The sequence below is a fragment of the Hemiscyllium ocellatum genome, chromosome 2 (assembly GCF_020745735.1).
Source record: "Hemiscyllium ocellatum isolate sHemOce1 chromosome 2, sHemOce1.pat.X.cur, whole genome shotgun sequence".
Classification (NCBI taxonomy): Eukaryota; Metazoa; Chordata; class Chondrichthyes; order Orectolobiformes; family Hemiscylliidae; genus Hemiscyllium; species Hemiscyllium ocellatum.
In genome coordinates this window covers 13,335,551-13,348,348 of record NC_083402.1, presented here as the reverse complement: position 1 = coordinate 13,348,348, position 12,798 = coordinate 13,335,551, and the positions used below count along the sequence as shown (strand labels likewise).

The 12,798-nt window shown below is 48.3% G+C and overlaps 1 protein-coding gene across 1 annotated transcript; it reads right to left on the bottom strand.

The window, feature by feature from the left end:
- Positions 1-821: 821 nt before the first annotated feature.
- On the bottom strand, positions 822-2,891 carry adra2c (adrenoceptor alpha 2C). Its single transcript, XM_060847345.1, has one exon. It carries the CDS (start codon positions 2,889-2,891, stop codon positions 1,629-1,631), a length of 1,263 nt encoding a protein of 420 aa, XP_060703328.1. The 3' UTR covers positions 822-1,628.
- Between the last annotated feature and the right edge of the window lie 9,907 nt (positions 2,892-12,798).

The following is a 12,798-nucleotide window of genomic DNA, read 5'->3' as shown; positions in this document are numbered from 1 at the left end:
AACTGTCTCATCTCCCACCCCCTTGACTCAGTGTCAGGACAACACTCAATGTTGTCTCCATGATTCTTCTGTGACCGGGGCCTATCAGTGATCAGAGATAAAGAAAAATGACAATGAACTCCTGCAAATAGTTTTGGAAGCACCACTGAATTCACAGGTTTCTTGAATTTCTCGATGGACACAATTATTCTCACCCACTCCTTCACTGTTACATGTTAGGACCACTGTTTTGAAAGATTTTGCTTCGTATTTATTCTCTTTCATGCAGAGATTTCATCTTCTAGATGGAAGAGGGTATTCTGGTCTTCTAAACGGTCCAAAATTCTCTTCCTTCATTTCTTTCACCTATTTGGCAATCTTTTACACAATAACACAAGGTCCTTATTTTCTTGAGAGTTAAGTCCAGGTGGACTCAGTGTTAGCTCCACTGCTCACAGTGCCTGTTCCAACACAAATTTAACAACAGGGTGGCCAAATATGCAGGCATCAGCTGAAACTGCAAAACGGATCAGAGCATTTCTCTCACAATTGCAGCCTAATAGATGAAGAAATGCAATTGGGAAGAGATTACAGTGCCATGTATGACTTTGCAAAAAAAAAACCAGAACTCTACAGGGATTACTTTAGATTCATGAGCTGCAGATAGGAAGAATTAATAAAATTGAGCATTCAGATTTAGTCAGAAAGTGAAACAAAATGTTGGAAATACCCAGCATCGGGGGGGGCAGTGGGGGAACCTTAGGTTAACATTGCACTGCACACCAAACTTCTAACCACAGAATTGTCTTTTTATTAGAGATTCTTGCTTTCACTGCAGGTCACGAACAAATTGTTGTATTCAAATCAGACGGACAGGTGTTACTGAAAGTGCAATCTCGCACAAAGAATTCAATGATGACGATCAACAATAAAAATGAAATCAATCCACATATTTGGCGATTAAAAAATTTGAACAGTGTCATGTTGCCAGGCACAAATTTGGATGGGGGAAGGAAGAAAGCTAAGTATTACATATTGTAACTGCGAAACATTTGGCACAAGAAAATATCAGAACTAAATGTTAGTTAGAATTTAACTCTTTCACGTTTGGCTGGTTGGATACTTCGAACCATCATCATATATAATCAAACCAAACAATAAGTATTTGTACATATATATATATGGAGAGAGAATGTATATATATAATATATAAAACACAGTTTGCAATGCAGAGTGATGCATGGGTTCAATTCCCACACCAGCTGAGTTTAACCATGAAGGACTCTCCTTCTCAACCTCTCCCCCTTCGCCTGAGGCATGGTGACCGTCAGGTTAAAACATCAGCAGTAAAAGCAAACAGGGGATTCTGAAGATCTCCTCAGTTTAGGGACTGACTCTGAGCTGGCTGCTGACAGCCAGTATATAGAGTGGAGTTCCTGCTCGGCAGAATGAAACAGAACACCACCAGTCCTCTCGCTCAAATGAGGCAGCAACCCTGTGATCTGGTAGGACATGGAGGCATCACCTTTATGATAAATCCATACACTCAGCATATAGATTATGTACATTTCCAGACCCCAGAGACAGTTTGAAAACCAAAGAATGGGGTGGGCATCAGTGTATGTGGGGAGGGGGGAGGAGAGGCTGAATTAAAATGTCCTTTTCTTGGGTTTGAAGAGGACTTTGTGAAACGCCCTCCTGAAGTCCTGGTTGAAGATGGTGTAGATGACGGGGTTGAGGGAGCTGTTGCAGTAACCAATCCAGAAAAAGAACTTGAAGAGGGTCTCGGGGACCTCACAGAGCTCCCGGCAGATGCCGTACAGGCTGTAGCTGAGAAAGAAAGGCAGCCAGCAAAGCACGAACACCCCCATCACCACGGCCAGCACGAAGGTGAAGCGCTTCTCTCGGGCCTGGGAGGCCTTGCTCCTGGACATGCGGCTGCCTCTCCTCCTCCTCCGGGTGGAGAACACATCGAAGGAGCGGCTGCTGGAGCGGGAGGGGCGCTGGCGGCTCAGGCTCGAATCCTTCTTGGAGCTCCCCTTTTTGGAAGGTGGGGTCTTGGAGGTGGAGCTGTCGTCGGGCTCCGCCGCTGAGCAGTAGTGGCCATTCTGGCGCTCCCCTCCCGCCGCCGCTGCTGCTAGCCCGCTGGCGGGAGCAGCACTCCCTTCGTCTCCCGGCTCCTTGAGGGAGGCGGCTCTGCTGGCGGCCGCCTCCTCGGTCTGGGAGGAGCCGTCCGGGCCGTCCCTCTTCACCGACAGGCTGCGGGTCCGGTGCTTGGCCACCCGGTAGATGCGGAGGTAGACCAGCAGCATGATGAGGCAGGGCGCGAAGAAGGAGGCGCCGCAGGACAGCAGGATGTACCAGGTGTCATCATTGATGCGGCAGGCGGGCCGGAGCTGGTCTTGCTCCACCACCCGGGAGGTGGAGATGAGGGGGGGGAAGGAGATGATGGCCGAGGTCAACCACACGCTGACGATGGCCCCCTTGATCCGGCCAGGAGTCCTCTTCAAGTTGTACTCCACCGCCTTGACAATGGACCAGTACCTGTCCAGGCTGATGGCACACAGGTGCACGATGGACGAGGTGCAGAACAGCACGTCCAAAGCCAGGTAGACGTCGCACCAGACCGCCCCGAAGTACCAGTAGCCCATCAGCTCGTTGGCCAGCGAGAAGGGCATGACCAGGGCGGCCACCAGGATGTCCGCGCTGGCCAGGGACACCAGGAACAGGTTCTGGGGGGCCCGCAGGGCCCGGCTGGTCAGCACCGCGATCACCACCAGGGTGTTGCCCGCGATGGTGAACAGGATCAGGAAGCCCACCAGCGCGGACAAGCCGGCCACCGCCCCGGCCGAGTACTGGCCGGTCTCCGGCCACGCCGAGGCATTGAAGGCGGTGGCATTGAGCATCCCCATCTCCCCCACCCCCACCCTCCCTTACACACACACACACACAAAGTCCGCTGGGGCAGGTGTTGGTCAGGGTAGACCTCTCCTCCTTACTGTCCTCGATTCCAATTCCCAAATGATCATCTCGCTCCTCTGTCTCTCTCTCTCTCTCTGTCCGTGAAGAGGTGGACTGCAGACCCCCCTCCACACATACACACTCTCTCTCTCTCTCTATTACATGTATCTCGGTCTATCTCCACTTCTTATGCTTCTCTCTATGTCCTCCTTGCCTTTCCCTTGGTAACTGCAAGCATGGACAAAGCATTACCTCGACTGGACTCTCAGGGGCAGCCCCCTTTGTGCTCGGTCAACTGGAGAACACACCATTGACGAAATCCACTCCAGATCACTTAAATCCCGCGGTCATCTCGTTCAAACTGTGTGTGGGGTGTGGGCTTGGAGGTTTCAATGATCTCCAGCGAAGTGAACAAAGCCCACACTCTCTCACTCTCTGTCCCCTGTCCATTCACTCACCCTCCCCAATACTCTCACACACACACTGAACCCTTCCCCTCGCAAAAACTCCACGTTGTCCCAGTGTCAGAGCGCGACTCGATCGCCCACCCGCCCCCCTCTCCCTGCCATTGGCAGCAGCCCCCTCCAATAGCACCGCGCCTTTGCCCAAAGCCCACCTCCAATTGGTCAGACCCCCTTGCCCATCACTCGCCCCAACCCGCCAATAGCTGCAGTCCTGCTCCCCCTCCCACAACATCCACCAAGCCCACCCTCCCCAATCAATCAGTTTGTATCAGATAGGGATGTCCATTCCCCATCACCCTAACATCATCAGTGTCTAACTTATGGTTGTAATTACAAGTGACCCCGTTTCCTTATGGTTGTTCCTCCAAACAGAAACAGAATGTCAACAAGCCTTTATCTTCACCTCGGTTTCTGCTCCTCATTTAGCCGCGACAAGTTGCGAATCAGACTGTACTTGAGACCTTTCCAAAACAAGATACATATCTGTAATGTTGCTATAAGTGGGGTGGGGACCACTGGCTGGACAGAAGGAACCTGCAGGTAGATTCAATGCAGCAGCACAATACTTTTCCACCTCAAAAAGAGAGAGAGATTACCTTGATATCTTTCTGGGGAACAGCCTTCTGTGCGTCTTTTCTGTGTCTTTGATGCAGCGATTACAAATCGGTTCACTTCCCGGGAACAGCTCCTTCTATCTATGCAATGATACAGACTGCTGCTATTGGGAGAACTGGAGTGTTCTCCCTCCCTGCTCCAACGGTCTGATTTTTTTTTTGTTTTACTCCCAGACATTTCCATGATTTAACTGGGATTTCAGTCTCCATCAACAAGGAAACAAAGACCTTTATTCACTTGGGAAGTGCAAGATGAACGCCAGTGCAGGTAACAAGAAGCGTGAGGTGATATTGCAGGACACAAGCTGAATCGATAATGACATAATGTCAAGCTCTGTTTTATCTGTGGTACTTGCCAGTGAAGGCTGGGGGGGAAATGCGTAATTGAGGGTTTATCCGAAAGATGAATTGTGCGAGATGAGCCGAAACGGGTGAGGAGGATACAGTAGCGAGTGTTGATTCGTACTGGATGGGCGGAATGTGTATTTGCATAGCACCTCTCGGAAGCTTAGGACAAATCGGTCTACAGTTAACACGATGCTTTTGAAGTGTAGTGATTGTTGTGATATCATGGAGTTGTACAGCACAGAAACAGACCATTGGTCCAATTTGCCGACCAGATATTCTACGTTTGCCAGCATTTGGCCCCATATCCCTCCAAAATCTTCCCACCCAGATGCCTTTTAAATGTTGTAATTGTACTAGCCTCCTCTGACAGCTCATTCCATACATGCACCACCCTCTGTGTGAAGACATTGTCCTTCAGTCCTTATTTAATCTTACCCCTCTCACCTTAAACCTGTTCCTCTTTGTCAATAATAAGGAGCTATAATTTTAAAGGTAAAGTTAGAAAAGATTTGAAGAAACGTAGGAGCAAATTACTGGAGATGCTGGAATCTGTACTGAAAACAGCAGATTCAAAATGTTAGCTTGTTCTCTCTGTGTCTGTGGATGTTGTCTGAGCTGCTGTGATCTCCAGCATAGAAACATTGTTCACTCAGGATGGTGGGGATCTGGAATGCACAGGGTAAAAAATGAGGTTTGCAGATGCTGGAGATCACAGTTGAAAATGTGTTGCTGGTTAAAGCGCAGCAGGTCAGGCAGCATCCAAGGAATAGGAAATTCGACGTTCCGGGCACAAGCCCTTCATCAGGAATGAGGAGAGGGTGCCAGGCAGGCTAAGATAAAAGGTAGGGAGGAGGGACTTGGGGGAGGGGCGATGGAGATGTGATAGGTGGAAGGAGGTCAAGGTGAGGGTGATAGGCCGGAGTGGGGTGGGGGTGGAGAGGTTAGGAAGAGGATTGCAGGTTAGGAGGGCAGTGCTGAGTTGAGGGAACCGACTGAGACAAGGTGGGGGGAGGGGAAATGAGGAAACTGGAGAAATCTGAGTTCATCCCTTGTGGTTGGAGGGTTCCCAGGCGGAAGATGAGGCGCTCTTCCTCCAACCGTCGTGTTGTTATGTTTTGCCGGTGGAGGAGTCCAAGGACCTGCATGTCCTCGGTGGAGTGGGAGGGAGAGTTAAAGTGTTGAGCCACGGGGTGGCTGGATTGGTTGGTCCGGGCGTCCCTGAGGTGTTCTCTGAAGCGTTCCGCAAGTAAGTGGCCCATCTCCCCAATGTAGAGGAGGCCACATCGGGTGCAGCGGATGCAATAGATGATGTGTGTGGAGGTACAGGTGAACTTGTGGCGGATATGGAAGGATCCCTTGGGGCCTTGGAGGGAAGTGAGGGAGGAGGTGTGGGCGCAAGTTTTATATTTCCTGCGGTTGCAGGGGAAGTGTAAAACCTGCGCCCACACCTCCTCCCTCACTTCCCTACAAGGCCCCAAGGGATCCTTCCATAACCGCCACAAGTTCAAAACTTGCGCCCACACCTCCTCCCTCACTTCCCTCCAAGGCCCCAAGGGATCCTTCCATATCCGCCACAAGTTCACCTGTACCTCCACACACATCATCTATTGCATCCGCTGCACCCGATGTGGCCTCCTCTACATTGGGGAGACGGGCCGCTTACTTGTGGAACGCTTCAGAGAACACCTCAGGGACGCCCGGACCAACCAACCCAACCACCCCGTGGCTCAACACTTTAACTCTCCCTCCCACTCCACCGAGGACATGCAGGTCCTTGGACTCCTCCACCGGCAAAACATAACAACACGACGGTTGGAGGAAGAGCGCCTCATCTTCCGCCTGGGAACCCTCCAACCACAAGGGATGAACTCAGATTTCTCCAGTTTCCTCATTTCCCCTCCCCCCACCTTGTCTCAGTCGGTTCCCTCAACTCAGCACCGCCCTCCTAACCTGCAATCTTCTTCCTAACCTCTCCGCCCCCACCCCACTCTGGCCTATCACCCTCACCTTGACCTCCTTCCACCTATCACATCTCCATCGCCCCTCCCCCAAGTCCCTCCTCCCTACCTTTTATCTTAGCCTGCCTGGCACCCTCTCCTCATTCCTGATGAAGGGCTTGTGCCCGGAACGTCGAATTTCCTATTCCTTGGATGCTGCCTGACTTGCTGTGCTTTAACCAGCAACACATTTTCAATCTGGAATGCACTGTCTGAGAAGGTAGTTAAGGTGGGAAGTGTAATGCTGGAAAATACACAGCAGGTCAGGCAGCATCCGAGGAGTAGGGCAGTTGGCGTTTTGGGCGTAAGGCCTTCAACAGGAATGAGGCTTATGCCCAAAACATTGACTGTCCTGCTCCGCGAATGCTGTCTGACCTGGTGTTTTTTTCCAGCGCCACATGTTTTGACTCCGACTCTCCAGCGTCTGCAGTCCCCACGTTCTCTGAGCTAAGGTGGGAAACCTCACAATCATTAAAATGTACTTGAGTGAGCACTTGAAATGTCGTGACATTCAAGGCTGTGGACCTAGAGTGAGAGTGGGGAACCAGTATAGACAGTGGTCTATTTTGGAAGGTATAGACTTGATGGGCTGAAGGGCCTTTTTCTGTACTGTATGATTCTAAAATAAAGCAAAGTAAGGCACGTGCTGGAAATCTGAAACAAACACAGGGAATGCTAGAGAAACTCAACAGGCGTGGCAGAATCTGTGGAGAGAGAGAAACAGAGTTAATGTTTTGAGTCTGGCATGACTTTTCTGAAAAAAGCTTTGAAGTGTACTGAAGACACATGTATTGAATATGTCGGTTGGGGAAATCTCTTTAAAAAGCGGGTGATATGGGATCTTTTACATGAAATTGGGCCTCAGTTTAATGGTTCATCTGTATGATGGTGCTTGCCGCAGTATAGTATTGCCCCAGTACCCATCTGATTTTAAAAAAATGTTCAGTCATGGGATGTGGCTTCGCGAGATGGGCCCAGCATTTATTGTCTGTCCCGAGTTGCCCTTGGGAAGGTGAAGGTGATCTGCCTTCGTGAATAGCTACAGTCCATGTGCTGTAGGCAGACTCTGGAGGCAGACCCATTAGGGAGGGAATTCCAGGATCTTGACCAACAAGAATGAAGGAATGGGGATCTATTTCCGAGTCAAGGTGGTGAGTAGCTTGGAGAGAAATTTGCAGATGGTGGTGTTCCAATGCATCTGCTGCTCTAGTCCTTCTAGGTTATAGAGGATGCGGGTTTGGAAGGTGCTGTTGAAGGAAGCTGGATGAGTTACTGCAGTGTATCTTCTAGATAGTCCACACTGCTACCACTGTGTGCCAGTAACAAAAGGAATGACTGATGAAGGTGCTGCATGTGGTGCCAATAAAGTGGGCTGCTTTGTCCTGGATGATGTTCAGCTTATACATTCAGAGAAGCATACAGCATGGAAACAGATCCTTCAGTCCAATCAGTCCATGCCGAACATAATCCCAAACGGAACTAGTCCCACCTGCCTGCTCCTGGCCCATATCCTTCCAAACCCTTCCTATTCATATACCCATCCAAATGCCTTTTAAATGTTGCAATTGTACCAGCCTCCACCACTTCCTCTGGCAGCTCATTCCATACACATACCACCCTCTGTGTGAAAATGTTGCCCCTTAGGTCTCTTTTATATTTTTCCCCTCTCACCCTAAACCTATGCCCCACCCCGGGGAAAAGACTTTGCCTATTTATCCTATCCATGCCCCTATAATTTTGTAAACTTCTATAAGGCCACCCCTCAGCCTCCGACGCTCCAGGGAAGACAGCCCCAGCCCGTTCAGCCTCTCCCTAAAGCTCAAATCCTCCAACCCTGGCAACATCCTTGTAAATCATTTCAAGTTTCACTGATTAAACCAAATTAAATGCGTCCGACTTCACTTGAACCCAGTGTGGGAATATGGGAAGAGTACAATTGTCATTGAGTGGTGGTGGGGGAGGGGACCTTCAGTCATTGGGCAGATGGAGAGATACTCTGGTTCTTAGGTATTGGTGGATTGTGCTGGTGGGAGGTGGGGGTGGTGATGGACTGTGCTGGTGTTCAGCTTTTGGTGGGGTTTGGGGGAGTGGGGGAGGTGCTTCAGCTTCCATAAGCATACAGTTTCTCCAAAAATGATGAGTCATCACCTAACCATCGGTCTTTTCTGTCAGCAGTAATCGGGCCTCAGTCCGGGAGGCGTACTCACCGATAAACAAAGGATGCAAGCAGCAGTACAGGCCTCGCAACTGTCAAGAAATCAATCAAAATTGCACAGCAGCCATCGCAAATCTCTTCTGACAATCCATCCCAGGCTTAGGCGCACAGTCCGAGGGGCCCTATGTTCCCACGGAGCTATGCAATGTTGTGGGACACATTTCAGGCTTCAAGCGACGAGGGAAGAACATTGCGCAGATCCATGTCTTGGAGGGGCCAGTGTTGGGACTGGAGTGGACAAAAATCACAGAGCACCAGGTTATAGTTCAACAGGTTAATTTGGAAACACTGGCTTTCGGAGCACCACTCATTCATCAGGTGGTTGTGACGGAGCAGCACTCCAAAATCTAATGCTTCGAAATAAACCTGTTGGACTATAACCTGGCATTGTGTGTGATTTTTAACACTGAGCAGAGCAGTTGTCTTTGCAATACAGAAAGGTAGGAAAAACACAAATGCTTCTGCAAGCATTCATGCCTCCTGAGATACTGAAGCAGTCCATGTTCAACTGCAGCAAGACATGGACCATATTCTGGCTTGGGCTCATAATTAACAAATAACATTCATTCCACTCAAGTACCAAGCAATGACCACTTCCAACAAGAAGTCATATAACCATCGCCCCTTGACTTTCATTACGGATATCCCACTATCCTCCTCCTGGGGGTTGCTACTGACCAGAAACCAAACTTAATTAACCATAATCGAAACAAAAGCTAGTCAGAGGCTAGTAATCCCACAGCGAGTAACTCACCTGCTAAGTCCCCAAAGCCTGTCCACCATCTACAAGGCACAAGTCAGGAATGTGGTGGAAAGCTCTGCTGGCCTGGTATATTTATTAAAATTCTATGAAGAGGTAACAAGCACGATAGATGGAGGGGAGCCTGTACATATATACCTGGACTCCAAATGGCCTTCAATATAACACCAGACATCAGACTACTTAATAAAACTCGAAGAGCTGGGAGGAGTGTATTAGTATGGACCGCGGATTGGTTAACCACCAGGAGACAGAGAGTTGGAATAAGAGGGTCATTTTCAGGATGGCAACTTGTAACTAGTGGAGGGCCACAGGGATCAGTGCTGGGGCCACAATTATTTAAAATATATGTTCATGGCTCAACCAACAGGAGTGAATGTCCTATAGCCAAGTTTGCAGAGGACAGTAAAATAGGTGGGAAGGCAAATTTTGACAATGACACAAAGAGTCTACACAGACAGGTTAGGTGAGTGGGTAAATACTTGGCAGCTGGAATGTGATGAACTGTGGCGCAGTGGCTCAGTGGTTAGCACTGCTGTCTCACAGCACCAGGGTACCAGGTTCAATTCCAGCCTTGGGTGACTGTATGGAGTTTGCACATTCTCCCTGTGTCTGTGTGGGTTTCCTCTGGTTTCCTCCCACAATCTAAAGATGTGCAGGTCAGGTGAATTGGCCATGCTAAATTGCCCATAGTGTTAGGTGCATTAGAGGGGGGTGGGTTACTCTTTGGAGGGTCGGTGTGGACTGGTTGGCCCAAAGGGCTTGTTTCCACACTGTAGAGAATCTAATCTAAAAAAAATTGAAGAATAGAAAAGGCTGAATATTGTTTACATAGAGAAAGATCTCAGAAGGGTTTGGGCATCCTCATCTAAGAATCACAATGAGCTAGATTCCAAGTTCAGTAGGTAATAGGGAAAGCAAATAGAATGTTGAATGAGGAGATCATGCTAAAACTGTACAGGGGGCACTGATCAGATCACAGCTAGAATACTGTGAACAAGTCTGGTCTCTTTATACAAGATGAAATGCAAAAGTGCAGAGCCAAGTTGGTGGTGTGGGCAGATAGGCGGCAAATGCAGTTCAATGCTGAGAGACGATGCATTTTGTTAAGGAGAAATATGGACCATTATTTTAAAATAAGGGCTATCATTCAAATGGGTTGCATAAGGAGAAGTATCTGAGTGTATAAATGCACAGATTGTTGAGGTGGCAGGACAGGTGGAGAGAGCAGTACGTCAACTATCCTGAACCTTATTAAAATAGGTAGAGTTCAAGAGCAAGGAGACGATGTTGAGCGTGTGCAATATGCTTGTTCGACTTTAACTGGCATATTGTGTATTATCAGAGAAATGTAAATCTGCTGAAGATAGTACAGAACAGATTTACAAAAAGGGCTTTAGGAATGATAAACTTTAGTTATGAGGACAGGTTGGAGAAGTTTGGACTGTGCTGCATGAAAAGAAGCAGTCTCATTGGAGATCTGAGAGCATTTTCAGCCTCTTGGAGATCTGGAAGAATACATAAGCTTAATCTGTTCCTGCTCATAAAACGATCAAGAATGAGCAGGCACAGATCTCAAAAAATTTGAAAATGTGATGTGAGAAAAACATTTTCACATAGTGAATCTTTCAGTTCAGGAATGCACTGCCTGGAAATGTGATGGTGGCAGTTTCAGCTGAGGCATTCAGAGGTGCATGAGATGATTATCTGGATAAAAATATTCAAGATTATGCAGGAGAATGGCATGACGTTGACCAGAAACTCAACTGGACTCACCACATAAACACACTGGTTACAAGAGCAGGTCAGAGAGTAGAGATATTGTGGCAAATAACTCCCCTCCTGACTCCCCAAAGCCTGTCCACCATCTACAAGGCACAAGTCAGGAGTGTGATGGAATACTCCCCATTTGCCTGGATGGGTGCAGCCCCAACAACACTCGAGAAGCTCGACACCATCCAGGACAAAGCAACCCACTTGATTGGCACCACATCCACGAGTATCCACTCCCTCCAAAACTTGGAATGAAGCTGCTCCTTTAACAATGTGGACTTTGGTCTTATTTTTTCAGAGAGGTTGACTTAGACGCAGGCATAGGTGGATGGATTAGTAAATTTGCAGACGACACTAAAGTCGGTGGAGTAGTGGACAGTTTGGAAGAATGTTACAGGTTGCAGGGGGACTTGATTAAACTGCAGAATTGGGCTGAGAGATGGCAAATGGAGTTCAATGCAGCTAAATGTGAGATGATGCACTTTGGGAAGAATAACAGGAAGGCAGATTCTTGGTAGTGTGGATGTGCAGAGGGATCTTGGAGTCCATGTACATAGATCCCTGAAAGTTGCCACCCAGGTGGATAGTGCTGTTAAGAAGGTATACAGTGTGTTAAGTTTCATTGGCAGAGGGATCCAGTTCCAGAGCCGCAATATCATGCTGCAACTATATAAAACACCACACTGGGAATATTGTGTACAGTTCTGGTCGCCCCATTACAGAAAGGATGTGGAAGCATTGGAAAAGGTGCAGAGGAGATTCAACAGGATATTGCCTGGTCTGGAGGGAAGGTCTTATGAGAAAAGGCTGAGACTTGGGTCTGTTCTCATTGGAAAGAAGAAGGCTCAGAGGGGATTTGATAGAGACATACAATTCTAATGAAGGGCTCTTGCCTGAAACATTGATTTTACTGCTCCTCGGATGCTTCCTGAACTGCTGTGCTTTTCCAGCATCTGCAGTCATTGTATTTACCTAGAGACATGCAAAATGATCAGAGGATTAGATAAGGTAGACAGAGAAAGACTTTTTTCCTAGGATGATGACGTCAGCGTGTACGAGGGGGCATAACTACAAACTGAGGGGTGATAGATTTAAGACAGATGTCAGAGGCAGGTTCTTTACGCAGAGAGTGGTGAGGGCTTGGAATGTCCTACCTGCTAATGTAGTCAACTCAGCCAGATTAGGGAGATTTAAACAATCCTTGGATAAGCACATGGATGATTTTGGAATAGTGTAGGGGGATGAGCTGAGAATAGTTCACAGGTCAGCGCAACATCGAGGGCCGAAGGGCCTGTTCTGTGCTGTATTGTTCTATGTTGTAAAAGACACATACTCCGAAAAGTCTAAGTTTGAAGGGTTTTTGGGCCAGTTTGATTATAGCTGACAGATACTGCTCCAGCAAAAGGCTTTTAAGTTAAAAAAAAATGTACAATGAAAGGGGAGTGGCCAGTTCTCCCATCTCAGCCTCACTCTAGGTTTGTTCGATTTTACTGCTCCTTGGATGCTGCCTGAACTGCTGTGCTCTTCCAGCACCACTGATCCAGAATCTGGTTTCCAGCATCTGCAGTCATTGTTTTTACCACCTTGGTTTTAGCGCTGTCATGTTGTCAAAGCTTCTGGTCCCAAAGAAGCAGGTCTGTGCTGATCCTCCCTCTCTCTCTGACATCACTCCTGTAAGGCCCTGTGT